Source organism: Heteronotia binoei, chromosome 13 (assembly GCF_032191835.1).
Source record: "Heteronotia binoei isolate CCM8104 ecotype False Entrance Well chromosome 13, APGP_CSIRO_Hbin_v1, whole genome shotgun sequence".
Lineage (NCBI taxonomy): Eukaryota > Metazoa > Chordata > Lepidosauria > Squamata > Gekkonidae > Heteronotia > Heteronotia binoei.
Genome location: NC_083235.1, coordinates 14,389,363 through 14,407,010, shown reverse-complemented (window position 1 = coordinate 14,407,010; position 17,648 = coordinate 14,389,363). Strand labels below are relative to the sequence as shown.

Here is a 17,648-nt window from a genome sequence, read left to right as displayed (position 1 = left end):
ATTTCTTTTGTGCTATTCCTTTACCAAAATTCAGCTTCTCAGTCCACTTGTGCCCCATCTACCTTACCTACCTTACCCTGGCCTTTACAGAACTACAGTTGATTCCTGTGCTTTGCTCACACGTGCCTTTTAATTGTTAACTTCCCCTCATGAATGCCCAGGACGCTCCAATATGCCATGAAGCCAGAAGGACAACCCCATCATTTGTAACACCCCAGTCAAACAACTCAAGCCTACGTCCAATCCCAGTTCCATGGCATGCATGTCTGGCATGTTTCAGGAAGCAAAACTGCCCTTGCCCCGTAACGTGGAGCGACGACTGTGTGAAGCGTGAGATGATTTTATTTTTATTTATTTATTTTAGTAGACTTATAGTCCGCCCTTCCCCATAATGGGCTCCAGGCGGGTCACAAGCACGATAAAACAGTAAAATCCAACAATAAAATAATAATAAAACCATCAAACCATCAAATGATGCAGCATGATGGTACAGCGCGTATTATAGGTTACAATACAGATATCCTAGGTGTCATAGATGTCATAGGTTACAATACATAGGTTACAATACAGATATCCTAGGTGTCATAGTTGGAGGCCTGATATCTAGCAGTCCAAGTAGGGAGGTCAGCTAGATGATCTCAGCAGTAAAGTAAGGACACCCACTTGCCTCAGCCAAAAGCCTGGCAGAACAGCTCCATTTTGCAGGCCCTAAGGAACGGCAGCAAATCTAGTAGGGCCCAACTCTCCATAGGGAGCTGATTCCACCAGGTCGGGGCCAGGTCTGAAAAGTTGCCCGAGGAGGAGCGAGCTTCCTACTTGCCAACCTCTAATTCAGCTCCCTGCTTTGGTTCTGCCGCCTCCTTGCTGAAAACAAGTTCAGATACCTTCTGTGTTCAGCCCTCCTTACCATTCCTAAGGCATTTTCAAGGACAAAGGATATCCCAATATAATGCATGCATGCACTAAGTTCAAACAAAAGAGCAGTGACAGGAATTCAATTACTGTCTTGATTCTCTTTGCCTCAGAAGCTTAACGGATCCCAACGTCTTTAAAAAATGAAGATAATGTATGCTGTACCTTTCCTAAGCAGGAAAGAGCCTCATGGCGCAGAGTGCTAAAGCTGCAGTACTGCAGTCCTAAGCTCTGCTCATGACCTGAATTCGAGCCCCGGAGGAAGCTGGGTTTTCAGGCAGCTAGTTTGAAGTTGACTCAGCCTTCCATCCTTCCGAGGTTGGTCAAAGGAGTCCCCAGCTTGCTGGGGGGAAAGTGTAGATGACTGGGGAAGGCAATGGCACCCCGTAAAAAGTCTGCCATGAAAATGTTGTGAAAGCAACGTCACCCCAGAGTCGGAAATGACTGGTGCTTGCACAGGGGACCTTTCCTTTTCCTTTCCTACGCAGGAAGCCATTTAATGAAGGAGAGACCCTAAAAACCCATGGTCACGTGCAGCAAGCACACAAAAACATCTGATCCAGGACTGTGCCTATATAGGCATGATGGAAAGGAGCAGCTGGCCAATAAAATGCACGAAGTCATTGTTCATGATAATCTACCCCATGCAGGTTGGTACTATTTTCCCCAACATAAATTCTTTTCATGCAGGAAACATACAGGGTTAGATCCACAGGGGCATTTACACAGATGGAAAGATTTCCGTCTGCACTATTTGACTGTGTGACTTTCTCACTTCTCCCCTTTCCGAAACAGTTACAGGGGGACCCCCACTCTTCAGTATCAGCATTTCAGGGGGTATTTCAGGAGGCAAGAAATCTTTGTAGATTTGAGCCACAGAGCAGATCCACAACTGTTATCACGTAGATTGATGTGAATCCCCCAAAGAGAAAACTATTTTAATTTCTTACATTACACTGACCAGTCCTTAAAATTTTAACTCTGTTTTCTGTGGCCCCAGAAGGTCGGACCAGAACCAATGGGTTGAAATTAAATCAAAAGAGTTTCTGGTTCAACACTAGGAAGAACTTCATGACCGCTAGAGCGGTTCCTCAGTGAAACAGGCTTCCTCGGGAAGTGGTGGGCTCTCCTTCCTTGGAGGTTTTTAAACAGAAGCTAGATGGCCATCTGACAGCAATGAGGATCCTGTGAATTTAGGGGGCGATATTTGTGAGTTTCCTGTATTGTGCAGGGGGTTGGACTAGATGACCCCGGGGGACCCTTCCAACTCTGTGATTCTATGAAGGAAGCTTTCTGTCCCTTTCAGCACTTACACCTCGGCAAACAGTCATGTAAACACCATGGTCAGGACCTCGGGATGGAGACCAAAACTTCTATTTTCAGAGAGTTCGTATGATATTAAAGGCACAGCCTGATCAAATTCCTGGCCAACTGCATCACCTGTGGTGAATTCCAACTGTCACCAGATCAACAGGTGGGGAAGCTTAGCCGAAGTTTGTCTTGCTTTACAAGACAGAAATGATGAAAGCTGGGTTATATCTGGGCACAAAAGAGAGGTTTTTTTAAAAAAGTGGGCTAGTAACTGTCGTGAACCTATTTACCAAGTTGAGTCTATGTGATGAAGAACACCTCTGAGATGACTCAGCATCCTCTCAGGAGAAATTCAGGGGCCCACCTTGTCTACTGGATAGGGAAAAAGAATCCCCCCTACTTGTGGAGACCCGAAATCCTAGTATTGTTCAGAACCAAAGTACACTGAAGGTTACTGCTATTCGATTGCTGTTGTCCCACTGGCCCCCCGAGAGGCCAATGGAATGCTGGCCGAGTGGCAACAGGTGTGGCTTTTCATGTCTGCCCGGAAACAGACCTGTTGATCTTGGACAGGCTGTCAAAACAGGAAGCCTATCAAGCAACTGGGGCCACATTGCATAACCTGAAGAATGTGGAGCACGCCTGCCTCTGAGACCACCTTCTCCAAAGTGTCTTGTCACAAGACTGATCCCATGACGCCCAACGGCGGCGTCTGGACATCATTTGAAGACCGCAAGAGCACACGGAGATGTTGCAGCGACTGAACTCGGAACCCTCTTTACCTTGAGGGCTGTCTTCAAAGCATTTCCCAGCATGCATTTATGAAACAATCGTCACATATCAAATATCACTGCCAGAACTTTCCTGTTCCCTGAAAACCTCTATTTTTTTCTAGCCACCCTCAAGCGAAAAACTACTGTGAAAGCAATGCCCTCTTTTTGACCCAGGCTTATATAATAGTGTGACATTTTGACATTTTACTGTTTTATTGCTTTCGTATGCTCATGCTACCCAGATCAAAGGTTTGCTCAATTTGTTAATTTTACTATTCTGTCATTGGATCTTAAATGTGTACCATTTTGCATTCTAAACCGCTGCCTACCAACTATATATAGCCCTGCTCATTGTACCTGATTCCTCGTCCGATGTAGTGTGCTTGGAGCACACTAAAGCTTACGTTCTGAACAAAAATTTGTTCCGTCTTAAAGGTGCACTTGACTCCTACTTTGTTCTACTGCTTCACACCAACGCGGCTGCCCGCTTGGATCTTTCTGCCTGAGGCAGTTCATGTGCTCCGCTGCAAAACAACAAGCACATGCAGAAATCCACCCCTAAACTTGTCCTGTAGTAGCTGGAGCTTAACCACGTATGGCCATGTCCGGCATAACACGGTCATACCCCCGCTGTACATTTCTGCAATGCTGAGAACCAGCTGTTGACAACCCCAAGTCATGTGCATCCTATGGAAACGTGGCAGCTAGAACTAGCGTGCCAGAAGTTGGAGGGGGCAGGGGGGAAAGGCTTGCTGAGCCTGCAATCTGAGCGACGCTGCTGTACAAATGCCTCTAAACTAAATATATGTTACTCTTTTTGACTGGGATAGCCTTTGTCTGATTGGAAACACACTGACCTAGGCTTCCAATAAAGGGCAAACAGAATATCTTCAAGTATTCAGAAATCTTTATCTGGCTTCTTCCTTGGAATAAATTTGATGATTTTCCTGAACGGTTGTCTTTGCTGCCCCCTTCTTACCTTTCGGACCTATCTCCCCCACGCTGAGAAGCGTTCAGGCAAAATCCAGTGCTACAATTTAAAACAGCTGCCTTTTCCTCTCCCCCCCCCCCCCGAAAAAGTGGAAAATGGTTTTTCAATTTCACTGCTGCTGCATTTAACAGAACTTCCAGCTAAATTCCAAAGCAGCAAGGGTTTCTGCTTCAGTCCTCTGACATCTGGATTTCACATCACTTCAAAAACCTATCGAGGGCGACAGTGCCAGGTACTTCAACTGCGCCTGCCCTCGGCTGCCACGTTTGATCTCACTTCTAGTTTGTGCTCCCAGCGCAAGGAGGACGCTTAGAACACTCGAAAAGAATCAACTAATTCTGCCTTTACTCAGATCTTAGGAAAGGTCCAAAAATCGCTCGCAAGAGGGGACTCCGTTGCGGAGAACCAGGAAGGGGGTTTATTTCAGCAGAAAAGACAATGCAAAAAGTTTATCTAGGAGGCAGAAAGTTTGAAAAGTACAGCTTCTGAGCCAGCACAGCTGCAAACAAATAACCAGCTTCTAAAAGCGTTTCAGCTCAGTAGGACTAGCAAGAGATTTCCCTGTGATCATGTGAAAATGTCAACTCTCTTCCCTACGCTTTGAAAGCCTGGCGTGATGACCAGTGGTCCCTCTAAGCTGAGCTAGCGAGAGACAGCTCACAGATTTTTGGCCTCCGGCTTACACATTTTTGTCGTAGCTCAGGAAAAATGGCCCCAGAGCAAACTAATTTAATGCCAGTAGCTCACAAAGTAGCATTTTTGCTCACAAGATTCCATGGCCACGGCATAGAGGGAACATTGGTGATTACCTTGTGTGGTGGCTAGTTAATATACAGTAAGAGTCATTTCCGTCTTTAAAACACATTTCAAAATATGAAAAGCCCCTCTTGTCCTCAGCAGTTGAATGGGATGGGACTGACCAGTACCTACAAATAAATAAGGATGCTCTACAGCAGGGGTGTGCAAACTGTGGCTCAGGAGCTACATGTGTAACACATATTGTGTGGCTCTTGAAGCCCTCACCACCCCATTGGCTAGCTTGGAAAAGGCATTTGTCTCTTTAAATCACTTCTCCAAGCCAAGCCAGCCAGAGGATTGGAGAATGCATTTAAAGTTGCTTTCTTTCAACTTCTGCCTCCCCCATCTATTTCCCTTCCTTCCTTCCGACCTACCTACCTCTCATGTTCATGTCTTGCTGCTCTCAAACATCTGACATTTATTCTGTGTGGCTCCTACATTAAGCAAGTCTGGCCACCCCTGCTCTACAGGATGGGATCAGACTGAGCCGTACTGAATACCTAGTCCCAACTAGATGACAATGATATTGGATTTATATCCCACCCTATGCTCTGAATGTCAGAGTCCAAAAGCGATCACAATCTCCTTTATCTTTTCCCTTCCCCACTCTGTGAGGTAGGTGGGGCTGAGAGGATTCTCACAGCAGCTGACCTTTCAAGGACAACCTCTGCCAGAGCTATGGCTGACCCAAGGCCATGCCAGCAGCTGCAAGTGCGGGAGCGGGGAATCAAATCCGGTTCTCCCAGATAAGAGTCCACACACTTAACCACTACACCAAACTGGCTCTCCGGAAAACTGGCTCTGTAGAAGCACTACAGAGATGGCCTGTGGGATTTTTCCATGCAGCCAATACCAAGTAGATTTCTAATTGGTAATGGTCCCATAGCCCAGCGGAGGCACACATTCTTTGCAGGCATGAAGTCCTCGGTTCATTCTCCAGCATTTCCCGTTAAAGGAACTCAGGCAGCATGACTCGGCAAACAAATTATCCTTAATCGACGTTTTAGTTTTATATTTATATGTATCGCCGGACATGGAAGTTGGCTCCCTCTCTCCAATTCCCAAAGGGCAGACCTCTCCACGCCCACCCCCAGAGCAACACTACAGCTCTTCACAAGGAAGAGAACCCCACAAGGGCAGGAGTGGCCAAACTTGCTTAACGAAAGAGCCACATAGAATAAACATCAGATGTTTGAGAGCCACAAGGCATGAACATCAGATGTTGGAGGGAGGGTAGGAAGGTAGGTAGGAAGGAAAGCAAATGGAGGAAGGCAAAAGTTGGAAGAAAGCAACTTTAAATGCATTCTCCAAGCTGCTGGCTGGCTAGGCTTGGAGAAGTTATCTAAAGAGAGAAAAGGCCTTCTTCCAAGTCAGCAGATGGGGCAGTGGAGGCTTTGAGAGCCACACAATGTGTGTGAAAGAGTCACATGTGGCTCCCGAGCCACAGTTTTGGCCACCCCTGCACAAGGGCAATACAGAACTATTGAGAACTCCTATTACTTTGATTTGTTTTTAACTGTTCCTGTTGGATTTCTTAAGATGGGGCTGTAGCCCAGTGAGAGAGCCTCTGCTTGACACGGAGAAGGTCACGGGTTCAATCCCCAGCATCTCCGGTTAAAGAGACGAGGTAGTAGGTGATGCGAAAGACCTCTGCCTAAGACCCCGGAGAGCTGCTGCCAAGTATTGAGTAGGCAATACTTGCTTTGACGGACCAATGTTCTGATTCAGTAGAAGGCAACTTCGTGTGATCACCTTTTGTTCTCTTCAGCAGTGGCCACCATCTGCACCCACTCTACCTTGCTATCCTCTCACAAACAAATTACGACCTGTTTTCTTGGCAGTGAAAATTCACCTTAAATTACAGAATGGTCCTACCCTCCTGAACACAGCAACTTTATTCTCACTATCAAAAAGTGGAACTGAAGCTATGGAGGGGGGAGGGGACCTCTTTCTGTTCACACAGAGGTGACCTCCTTCTTTCACCCCCACAGGTGATTCTCAAGATGTCATTAGCACAAGACAAAGGGCTGCCCTCTGAGCAGAGACAATGTCCTCAGGTTACCCTCCCCACTGCAAGGCAATGCTGTTATTCTCAAGAAAGTTCTTCCTTTCCCCCTCGCATCCCATGACACATCTTGGCTTCAGGTTTGTTCTGAACGAATTGCTATTTAAGTGTCCTCAAGATGAGAGTTCCCATCACGGCCTTGCATTTGAAGACTTCCTCTATCCTACCCAAATAGTAGTTCCTTTTGTTGACGTATTCTACCAGGAATTAGAATTTCCTGCAAAATTAAGACCACTGAAGCCATCCTTCCACCAGCAAGGCAGTTCATGCCCACTTCCTCTCTTCCAGTTCTCCAAGCTGTTGTGGTACTGCCCACACTCCCAAAACACTGAATATCTCCTGGCAATCACCAGCCAAGGCCTTCCCCTTTTCAATCAAGGGAAAAAAAACCCTTCCCACACATAAGTTTTGCAGATATATCTTCCCTTTACCTTCAGTCTCTGCCACCACCAGGCATCTATGGTGGGATTCTATCTTCCTTTGGAAGCAGCCTTATAATTTAGCAACTAAGCATAGCTGCATTTCTGCAAGGGTGAACTTCCCAGCACTTCCTTTTTCCAGGGTGCACAAGATGACAAATTGTTCCCACTGGAGAATCCCAGGAGGTTCTGACCTCCCTCAGCACCATCACTTGGCAGCTATTTGTAATCTACAAGCTCCATGAAGACAGGCCAAGTACTCTCTAAAACAGGGGTCCCAAACCCCCGGGCTGCAGACCAGTAGCGGTCCGCAGCCTGTTAGCAACCAGCCCGTGAGTTGTATAATTATTTCATTATATATCACAATGTAGTAGTAATAATAATAAGATGATGACAATGGATTCAAATCCTGCCCTCCACTCCAAACCTCAGAGTGGCTCACAATCTCCTTTACCCTCCTCCCCCACAACATGCACCCTGTGAGGTAGGTGAGGCTGAGAGAGCTCTTACAGAAGCTGTCCTTTCAAGGACAACTCTGCGAGAGCTATGGCTAACTCAAGGCCATTCCAGCAGCTGCAAGTGGAGGAGTGAGGAATCAAACCCAGTTCCCCAAAAAAGAGTCCACACACATAACCACTACACCAAAATAAGCGGCACAGTTGTATCATCCCAAAACCATCCCCACCCATCCCGTCCGTGGAACAATTGTCTTCAACGAAACTGGTCAATGGTGCCAAAAATGTTGGGGACCACTGCTCTAAAAGACCTCTAAAAGATGAAAGCTCTGCCAGTTCCCTTGCCTTGGGAATAGCATCCCTTTGGCCCAATCCTCACCTTACCGGTTTACAAATAGGCCCGAGAGAGCTCACCTGCAGGCTGCTTGGAAATGCAAAAGCGAAACACCCGTGCCACAAAGGCCAGTAAACTCGTCCACGGATTGGCTGCAGCTCCTCACTCTAGGCCAAACCCGGGTTTCCTTTTGCATGTGTGGAAGGACGCCCTGCGGCGAAGGAGTCGGGCATGTTCTCCCTCCTCAGCCCGAGGTTACCTCCCGTCTCCGCCCCCCACCGTGCCCAGAGGGGACCCTGGACCCCCGCAGCGAGCTACCTGCTCCACCGTGGCCGGGTCCATGCTCTCGATGCGGGCGGCCGCCGTCTCGTACTCGTCCTCGCTGTTGTAGCCGGCGCCGGCCTCGTCTTGCTCGGGGCTGTTGCCTCCCCCACCGCCGGGGCCGGCCGCCCCGCCGAGCCCCAGCCCTCCGCCGCCACCAGGGCCGCCCCGCCGCCGCCTCTTACTGTGGCCCGGGCCGGAGCAGCAGCCGCCGCCACCGCCGCCGCCCCGCGCCTCGCCCACCACGCCCGGGTCCAGCAGGCCCAAGCCCGGCCCGTCGCCGCCAGGCCCCACGCCCGGGTTGGGGGGCGGAGGGGAGCCGGCCGGGGGCAGCCCCCAGCGGGGCGGCGGCGGGGGAGGCGAGGCCCGCGGGCGGGCGCCGCCGCGGCCCGAGTGCGCGTCCCCCGGGCCCACCCCGCCTCCCACGCCGCCGCCGGGGCCTCGAGGGTGGGAGTCGGAGCCAGAGCAGCCGCGGGAGTCCGGGCCGCCGACGCCGCCCGGGCCCCCGGGGCCGCCTGCCACTCCCCCGCGGGAGCCCGGCTGGTCCCGGTCGCCGTCCCCCGCCGCCGGGCAGGGCTTCTTCTTGGGCAGGATGGTCATGACAAGAAGAGGAGGTGAGGAAGCCCAGGTGAGGGGGCGAGAAGGACCCGGATGGAGAGGGCAAGGGGCTGCTGACAGGGAACCCGGATGTTAGGGCTAACCACGGGTCAGCGAGGGCGAAAGAGCCGGCCAAGGCCCCGATGAAGAGGGCTAAGGGGCCACGCCAAATGCCCGGATGGGGGAGGCTAAGCCACCCGGCGAGGCCCCGGATGGAAAGGGCAAGGGGCTGACAGGTAACCCTGAGGGGAAGGGGCGGGCGGTTGAGGTAAGACCCGGATGGAAGGGCTCACCGTGGGTCAACCGGAGGGGAAGAGAGGGCGAAAGAGCCAGCCAAGGCCCGGATGAAGAGAGCTAAGGGGCACGCCAAAGGCCCGGATGAGGGAGGCTAAGTCACCCAGCGAAGACCCGGATGAGGAGGGTTAAGCTTTGGGGGGGGGGGGGCACGGGACAGCTCCTTCAGAAAGGTGAGGGGGGGAAAACGCCCGGATGACAGGATCGATCACCGCGTCTGGCTTTCACCCCCGCAGCTCAGGGGGGAGGCGGAAGAGACAGGGAATCAATCCATCCATCCGGGGGGAGGCGCCTAAGAGAGGCGGCTGTCCTGAGGTAAGTCTCGTTGATTTCTTTCTTGCTCCCCTCGGAGGCCTTTTGGGGAGGGGGGGTGTCTCCTGACGGCGGCGTCGGCTACGGCCCGTCAGCGGGGCCCCGGCCTAGTGTCAACATCAACACTGCCGGCCTCTGACCCCGGCGAGCTCGGCTTCCGTTTCCACCCCTCTTAGCAACAGGGTGGAGGCGGGCCGTAGCAACCGAGCCGCTCCCGGTTGGCCGGAGGGCACGTGAGCTTAAGCTGGTTGGCTAAGCCCTGGCGGAAGTGCATTCCGGAGTGGCTGAGGGGGTCGCTGCCAATCAAATAAGATCCGGCCTCCTTTCGATGGCCCTCCTCCCCGATACCGTTCTAAAAAAAAATTAGAAGAAAAGAGGCGGAATCATTTGTCTTCCTTAGCGGTAGAACTCGTTCTGATAGGACGCATAAAGCAGCTTGAGGTCTCTCATTCGTTGAGGGACGCGATTCTGTTCTGTGATTGGCTGCAATGAGGCCGGTCGTCTCGGATTGGCTGAGAGCTTTCCCAGGCGTGGGAAGAGAACAGGTTGGGAAACAAGTTCGAGATTCAGAGTATAGGGTGGGATCATATAAAGCCAATACCATCATCTTCTTAAGGTCCTGGATCTCCTTTGGGTAGGGTGATGAGGGAGAGGTTCTCTCTTTTATACTTGTCTTCCCCAGAATAAATTTTGATTCACCTGCTCAGGCCATTCACACAAGTTTGTGTCTAGTGTACGTGTGTCTTCCTGGTGAGCGCTGATGGTAACATCATTTCACCTGTATTTTAGAAGGGTGTGGATTTGGTAAGTTTAGAGATAGGACTTTAGTCACATTATGAGAAGACAAGACTTGCTGGAAAAGACAAGGCAGCCAGGAAAAGGTGAAGGCAGCAAGAAAAGAAAACCCAGAACTTTTTTTGAGCAGGAACGCACAGGAACGTATTTCCAGCTGGCTTAACGTCAGAGGGTGTGGCCTAATATGCAAATGAGTTCATACTGGCCTTTTTCTACAAAAAAAAAGCTCTGGGAAGACTCAACCTGAGATGGATTGACTTACTCAATGAACCCATGGCCCTCAGTTTGCAAAACCTGAACAAGGCTGTTAACGGAGAGGACATTTTGGACATTAATTTGTAGAGTGATTCTACAAATTAATCATAAGAACTCCCACTATTGCCCCCTAGCACCAAGAATACAGAGCATCACTGCCCCATAATAGCCACTGATGGATTTCTGCTGTTAAAGTTACCCTTTGTTATGAACAGGGCTATTTTGGTAGAAAATGCCCAGGAGGAACTCATTTGCATATTAGGCCACACACCCTGATGTCACTAAAGAGCCCCGTGGCGCAGAGTGTTAAAGCTGCAGTACTTTAGTCCTAAGCTCTGCTCACAACCTGAGTTCGATCCCTGGTGGAAGCTAGGTTTTCAGGTAGCCAGCTCGAGGTTGACTCAGCCTTCCATCCTTCCGAGGTCGGTAAAATGAGGACCCAGCTTGCTGGGGGGAAAGTGTAGATGACTGGGGAAAGCAATGGCAAACCACCCCGTTAGGGTTGCCAAGTCCAATTTAAGAAATATCTGGGGACTTTGGGGGTGGGGCCAGGAGATATTAGGGGTGGAGCCAAGCTCAAGGCTGTGACAAGCGTAATTGAACTCCAAAGGGAGTTCTGGCCATCACATTTAAAGGGACGGCACACCTTTTCAATGCCTTCCTTCCATAGGAAATAATGAAGGATACAGGCACCTTCTTTTGAGGCTCATAGAATTGGACCCCCTCGTCCAATCTTTTTGAAACTTGGGGGGTATTTTGGGGAGAGGCACTAGATGCTATACTGAAAATTTGGTGCCTCTACTTCAAAAAACAGCTCCCCAGAGCCCCAGATACCCGCAGATCAATTCTCTATTATTTTCTATGGGAATAAATCTCCCTAGGGAATAATAGAGTTCCCAGCAGACATTTCCCTCCCCTCCCCTCCCCCCGCTTTCTGACGACCCTGAAGCAGGGGGAGGGTCTCCAAACCAGGGGATCCCCTGCCCCCACCTGGGGATTGGCAACCCTACACCCCGTAAAATGTCTGCCATGAAATGTTGTGAGAGCAGCGTCACCCCAGAGTCAGAAACGACTGGTGTTTGCACAGGGGAGTTTTCCTTTCTTTTCCTGATGTCACTATTGTTTTGCACAGGGATTGTTTGTAGAAAAAGCCCTGCAGGAACTACACCAAGCCAGCCGGAACTGCGTTCCTGCTCAAAAAAAAGTCCTGGTTATGAAATTGATATGCTCTATTTTGGCTATGCAGTTTTACATACTATTATTTTTCACATTTGTTTTACAATTGTTGATGTTGTTATGCTGTACTATTTAAAATCTGGTTTTGTGTTGGTGTATGGTTCTTTTTTAAAAAAAATTCAATGAAATGTTAATTTACACACACACAAAAGATAAGAGCTTTATGGGAACATGCAGTGAAAAAACTCCAGTTAGGGCTGCAATCCCAGGTGGAGGCAGGGGATCCCCTGGTTTGGAGGCCCTCCCCCTGCTTCAGGGTCATTAGAAAGCGGTGGGGGGAGATAAAGGAAGTGTCTGCTGGGCATTCTGTTATTCCTTATGGACACCAATTCCCTTAGGGTATAATGGAGAATTCATCAGTGGGTATCTGTGGTAATGGGGGGGGGCTGTTTTTTGAGGGAGAGAGACACCAGATTTGCAACATAGCATCTGGTGCCTCTCCTCAAAACATCCTCCAAGTTTCAAAAGATTGGACCAGGGGGTCCCATCCTATGAGCCCCATTAAAGGTGCCCCTATCCTTCATTATTTCCAGTGGAGGGAAAGCATTTGAAAAGTGTGCGGTCCCTTTAAATGTGATGGCCAGAACTCCCTTTGGAGTTCAGTTATGCTTGTCACAACCTTGCTTCTGGCTCCACCCCGAAAGTCCCCAGATATTTCTTAAATTGGACCTGGCAACCCTAACTCCAGTGGTTAGCTCATCTCTGAGTACAATTCAAGGTGCATCTAATGCCTTAAACCAGGGGTCCCCAACCCCCAGGCCATGTACCGGTCCTGTGGCCTGTTAGCAACCAGGCCGTGAGTTGTATAGTTATTTTATTATCTATTACAATGTAGTAGTAGTATTAATAATAATAATACATTGACTTTATATCCCGCCCTCCACACCGAATTTCAGAGTCTCAGAGTGACTCATAATCTCCCACAACAGTCACCCTGTGAGGGGGGTGGGGCTGAGAGAGCTCTCTCCAGAAGCTGTTCTTTCAAGGACAACCTCTGCGAGAGCTATGGCTAACCCAAGACCATTCCAGCAGCTGCAAGAGGAGGAGTGGGGAATCAAACCTGGTTCTCCCAGATAAGAATCCGCACACTTAACCGTTAAACCAAACTAATAGAAATAAAGTGCACAATTGTATCATCCCGAAAGTATCCTCCCCACCCCCCCCCCGGTCCCTGGGAAAATGGTCTTCCACAAAACTGGTCACTGGTGCCAAAAAGGTTGGGGACCGCTGCCTTAAACAGCCTGGGACTCAGATCCCTTAAAGCGGGGTGTCAAACATGCGGCCCGGGGGGCTGAATCAGGCCCCCAAAGGGCTCCTATCAGGCCCCCGAACAACTGGCTGTTGTCTGCTTCCTTCTCCCTCTTTCTTCCTTCTGCATAACAGCATGCTTTGTAATCGCATTGGAGCAACAGAACAAAACCTCTATTTTCTCCATTGGCTGAGCCTCCTCTTTGGGGAGGAAGGTGGGAAGGCAGAACTTGTTTTTTCCAGGCTCTCTCAATTGCACAGCAGGGCTACTGAGCTAAGCCTCTCTTCTTTCTGTTGGCTGAGGCTCCTTCCCCTCCTGGCCCCCAGGAAAGGCAGGAAAGAGCCACAGCTTCCTTTGCCCTGCCCCCTGGATCCCATGGGAGAAATACCAAGAAAGCACCTTTAAGACCAATGAGTGCTTATGTTTTAAGCATAATTTAGTTGTTGTTGTTTTTTTTAAAAAAATTTAATTGTGTTTGTCTGTGTCCTTTATAAAGTTTATATCTCTGCTACCTAATCTTAAATAGATATACATGTGGCTGGCCCAACATGGCCTGGCTCAACCTGACGCAGCCTGGCCCAACAAGGTCTCATTTATGTCAGTCCGGCCCTCATAACAAATGAGTTCGACACCCCTGCCTTAAGGGCCATTGCCTCCAATGACCAACCGTTTTAAGAGCATCCTCAGAATCCCTACTGCACATGGCTGCTTCAGAGCCGCACCTCACCCTTAGAACTTCCCCTCTTCTTTCTTAGCCCTGACTCTTTGGAGGCTTAGGTGCCCAATGACGACAGTGTTATCATTCCACCTTGTGGCGATAATGAGCGTATTTTACCAGCTTCATTCATTCTCCCCTTTAATTGCTTTCCATTGAGTTTATCTACCGCTCTTCTCTTTTCGACAGTAATTGCTGACAGCTTTCTTTTAAACTGCCACTTCTGCTGTTAGTTATTAGGATTACTGACTCAGCTTACTGGAAGTTTTGCTATCAGTTATTGATCTTGGAGCTTTACTGCTTTTTGTTGCGTTATTTCGGTACTTGTGAACTCCCTACACAGCACTTAGATTAAGAGGTGGAAGGAAGGAAGGGAGGGAGGGAGGGAGGGAGGGAGAAAGAGAGAAAGAGAGAGAGAGAGAAAGAAAGAAAGAAAGAAAGAAAGAAAGAAAGAAAGAAAGAAAGAAAGAAAGAAAGAAAGAAAGAAAGAAAGAAAGAAAGAAAGAAAGAAAGAAAGAAAGAAAGAAAGAGTCCAGATTGTGTGAAATGATACTATCACTTTACTGTACTCTGGTAAGGCCTCACCTGGAGTATTGTGTTCAGTTTTGGGCACCACATTTTAAGAAGGATATAGACAAGCTGGAACGGGTCCAGAGGAGGGTGACGAAGATGGTGAGGGGTCTGGAGATCAAGTCCTACGAGGAAAGGTTGAAGGAGCTGGACGCATTTAGCCTGGAGAGGAGGCGTCTGAGAGGTGATAGGATCGCCATCTTCAAGTCCTTGGAGGGCTGTCCTATAGAGGATGGTGCAGAATTGTTTTCTGTGGCCCCAGAAGGTTGAACCAGAACCAATGAGTTGAAATTAAATAAAAAAGAGTTTCTGGTTCAACACTAGGAAGAACTTCTTGACAATCAGAGCAGTTCCTCAGTGGCTTCCTCAGGAGGTGGTGGGCTCTCCTTCCTTGGAGGTTTTTAAACAGAGGCTAGATGGCCATCTGACAGCAATGAGGATCCTGTGAATTGTGGGGGAGGTGTTTGTGAGTTACCTGTATTGTGCAGGGGGGTGGACTAGATGACCCCGGAGGTCCCTTCCAACCCTATGATTCCTCCCTCCCTCCGTCATCTCAAAGGGATGGTGTTTATTCTGTGTAGCTCTTATGTTAAGCAAGTTTGGCCACCCCTGTAGCTATAGCCCAGCTTGGAGCTGGCAACCCTACCAGTTGGTCAGTGCCCGCACCCCGGAATCCCAAGACACACTGACAACCCAGAGCAAGAAACGGATCCTGGAAACATTTGTTTGAGCTCTCATCCAATTTTATTGGCACAAAACTACAGCAGCATCTGCCTTATTGAAGCAGCCCCTCTCCAGCATTTTCTCCCCCCCCCCCTCCCCGAGTCCCTTGACATTCATCGTCTGTTCATCTGCCTTCAATCACAACACACACATTCTTCACTCGCATCTCTTCCCACCATAGGTCAGTTGTATTCTTCCTGTTTGTATGCAAACGGGAACCTGAGTTGAGGTGACTTGACCAAGGTCACACGAAGCACATTTATGCACAGAATAAAAACCAGACGTCTCAACTTCCAGCCGCACCTCCCCTCTCTTAGGCCAGAGTTCAAACTTCGTCCTAGTGAGGGCCAAGTCTAGCCTAACATATTAATGTTGCCAGTTTCCAGGTGGTTGCAACCAATTAAAACAAACCACCCTGTGAAAAATACTATTACAAAATGTAATTCATACAAGGAAAAAAGTGCATTTCAGCAACCTCATTATTTAACATACCGTATGTGCATATTTATGCACATATATGCAACAGTGTGCAGATAGTCCAGATCACTTGTGGGAAGGGTGGGATATAAATTCTAAATAAATAAAAAAAATCATGAATAAGTCCAAATCATGAATCCAAAAAGAGCTCCAAAGGACTGCTATCAGAGTAAAGCGCGTATCGGACGGCCAGGTCCTTCCTCCAGGGAGGGTCTTGCAAAACTTGCAGTATATGTGTAGAAAACATTCACAATATTCAAATCTTTCACAAATTCAGGCACAAAATTGGAACGCTGCTGCCTTCATCTGGTCAGCAAGTTAATTGCTGAAATGCACTTTTATCCTTGTATGAGTTACATTTTGTAATAGTATTTTTCGCAGAGTGGTTTGTTTTAGTTGGTTGCAACATCATTCCTCTGTGTAGCCTATTGCGTATCTTCACCTAGTTTCCGGGTGGTGGCTGGAGAGCCCCCAGAATTGCAAGTGTTCTCCAAGTTATAGGGATCAGTTCCTTTGAAGAAAATGGCTGCTTTGGAAAGCAGACTTTATGGCTTTAGACAGCAGGGAGGTGCCTTCCCTCTCCAGAGCCCAGGGTCTCCACCCAAAATCTCCAGGAATTTTCCAATCCATATCTGGAAACCCTATGTCATTTATATGTTCAGCAGAATTTAATAACATTTTTTTCATGGATTGTATCACTTTGGGTTGTAGGTACTGAACAGCTGCGTAGCCTAATGTTCTCTTACCAAAAACAATCTCCCTGCATGTGAAAGGTGAATGCATGATACATTTGCTTAGCGTGCCGGCACATAACTTGCAGAGGCTTTCCCGCTCTCACACCACCTTCCCCACTCTCACACCAGCTTTCCCACTCTCGTGCCAGCTTTCTCGCTCTTGCGCTGCCTTCCCTACTCTTGTGCTGGCTCTCCTGCCGCTTTCCACCTCTCCTCCCTTGCCATGTGGGCAGTCGGGTGCGGCACTGCAGGCATCACTGTAGAGGGGGGCAGTGCCATGGAGGGCCTGTGTGCCCTAGGGCCAGCCCTGAATTAGAGCTGCCAAGCCCCCAGTTCAAGCGGGGACTCTCCCGTCTGGGAGGTTCCCAACCCACCAACCCACACTGGGCCAGTGAGGGGAACCTCCCCTGTCGCCGGTGCAATGACATCACTGAGTGATGTCATCGCACTGACGATGGCGCGTGCCGGCCGCTCTAGGCATTTTCGGGAAAACTCGATGGTTTTCCCAGACACGCTAGTAATTTGGGAGGGAAAACTCTATGGTACCATAAAGTTTTTCCCTCCCAAAATGCTAGAATATCCGGGAAAACCATAGAGTTTTTCTGAAAATGCCTAGAGTGGCCGGCACGCGCCATCGTCAGCACGATGACATCACTCAGTGATGTCATTGCACCGGCGACGGGGGAAATTCCCCTCACTGGCCCAGTGCCAGCACACAACATTGCCGGCATGATGACATCACTCGTTGGTGATGTCATCGTGCTGCGTGCACAAAGTACATGCAAAATAAGTCCCCCGCCAGAGGCTGGGGGGGGACTTGGCAACCCTACCCTGAACGTATCAGGGAGAAACCTTCTCTTTGGCATATTTTTTCTATGTGCAGGGTGGTTGGCTATTTTTTTTTAATTTCTTTTTGCATGGTGGAGCATGAAATATAGATCACCCTAGACTGGAATAATATACTCCAAGGAAAAGTTTTATCACTTGGTTCCGATGCAGTTTTTCCTGGGCATGGGAGATTTTTTCCTCCACCCATACAAGAAACGAGGTCTTCCATGGAAGATGCAAGACCTTTTGTGTTCGCCACTGCCAATATCCAAGAGAATTCGGAACTGCTTAGCAAAGCACTGTCAGTGTTGTCAGCCAGTCTCAAGCAACAGCACACTCAGAAGTAGGGTTGCCAACTCCAGGCTGGGAAATACTTCCAGATTCTGGGAGCGGAGCCCGAGAAGAGCTGGTGTTGAGGAGGGACTTCAGTGGGCTATGCCAGTTCTCCAGAGGGAATAGATCTCTGTTGCCTGGAGATCGGTTG

General features: G+C 49.1%; 1 protein-coding gene across 2 annotated transcripts in view; it reads right to left on the bottom strand.

Moving 5' to 3' along the window:
• The window catches only part of OTUD5 (OTU deubiquitinase 5), a 74,157-nt gene extending 65,172 nt beyond the window's left edge, over nucleotides 1–8,985 (bottom strand). For both annotated transcript variants that reach the window (XM_060252743.1, XM_060252744.1), the window contains exon 1: nucleotides 8,377–8,985. In XM_060252743.1, the coding sequence (XP_060108726.1) occupies nucleotides 8,377–8,979 (603 nt within the window). In that variant the 5' untranslated portion in view covers nucleotides 8,980–8,985. The remainder of the gene's footprint in view (nucleotides 1–8,376) is intronic.
• Between the last annotated feature and the right edge of the window lie 8,663 nt (nucleotides 8,986–17,648).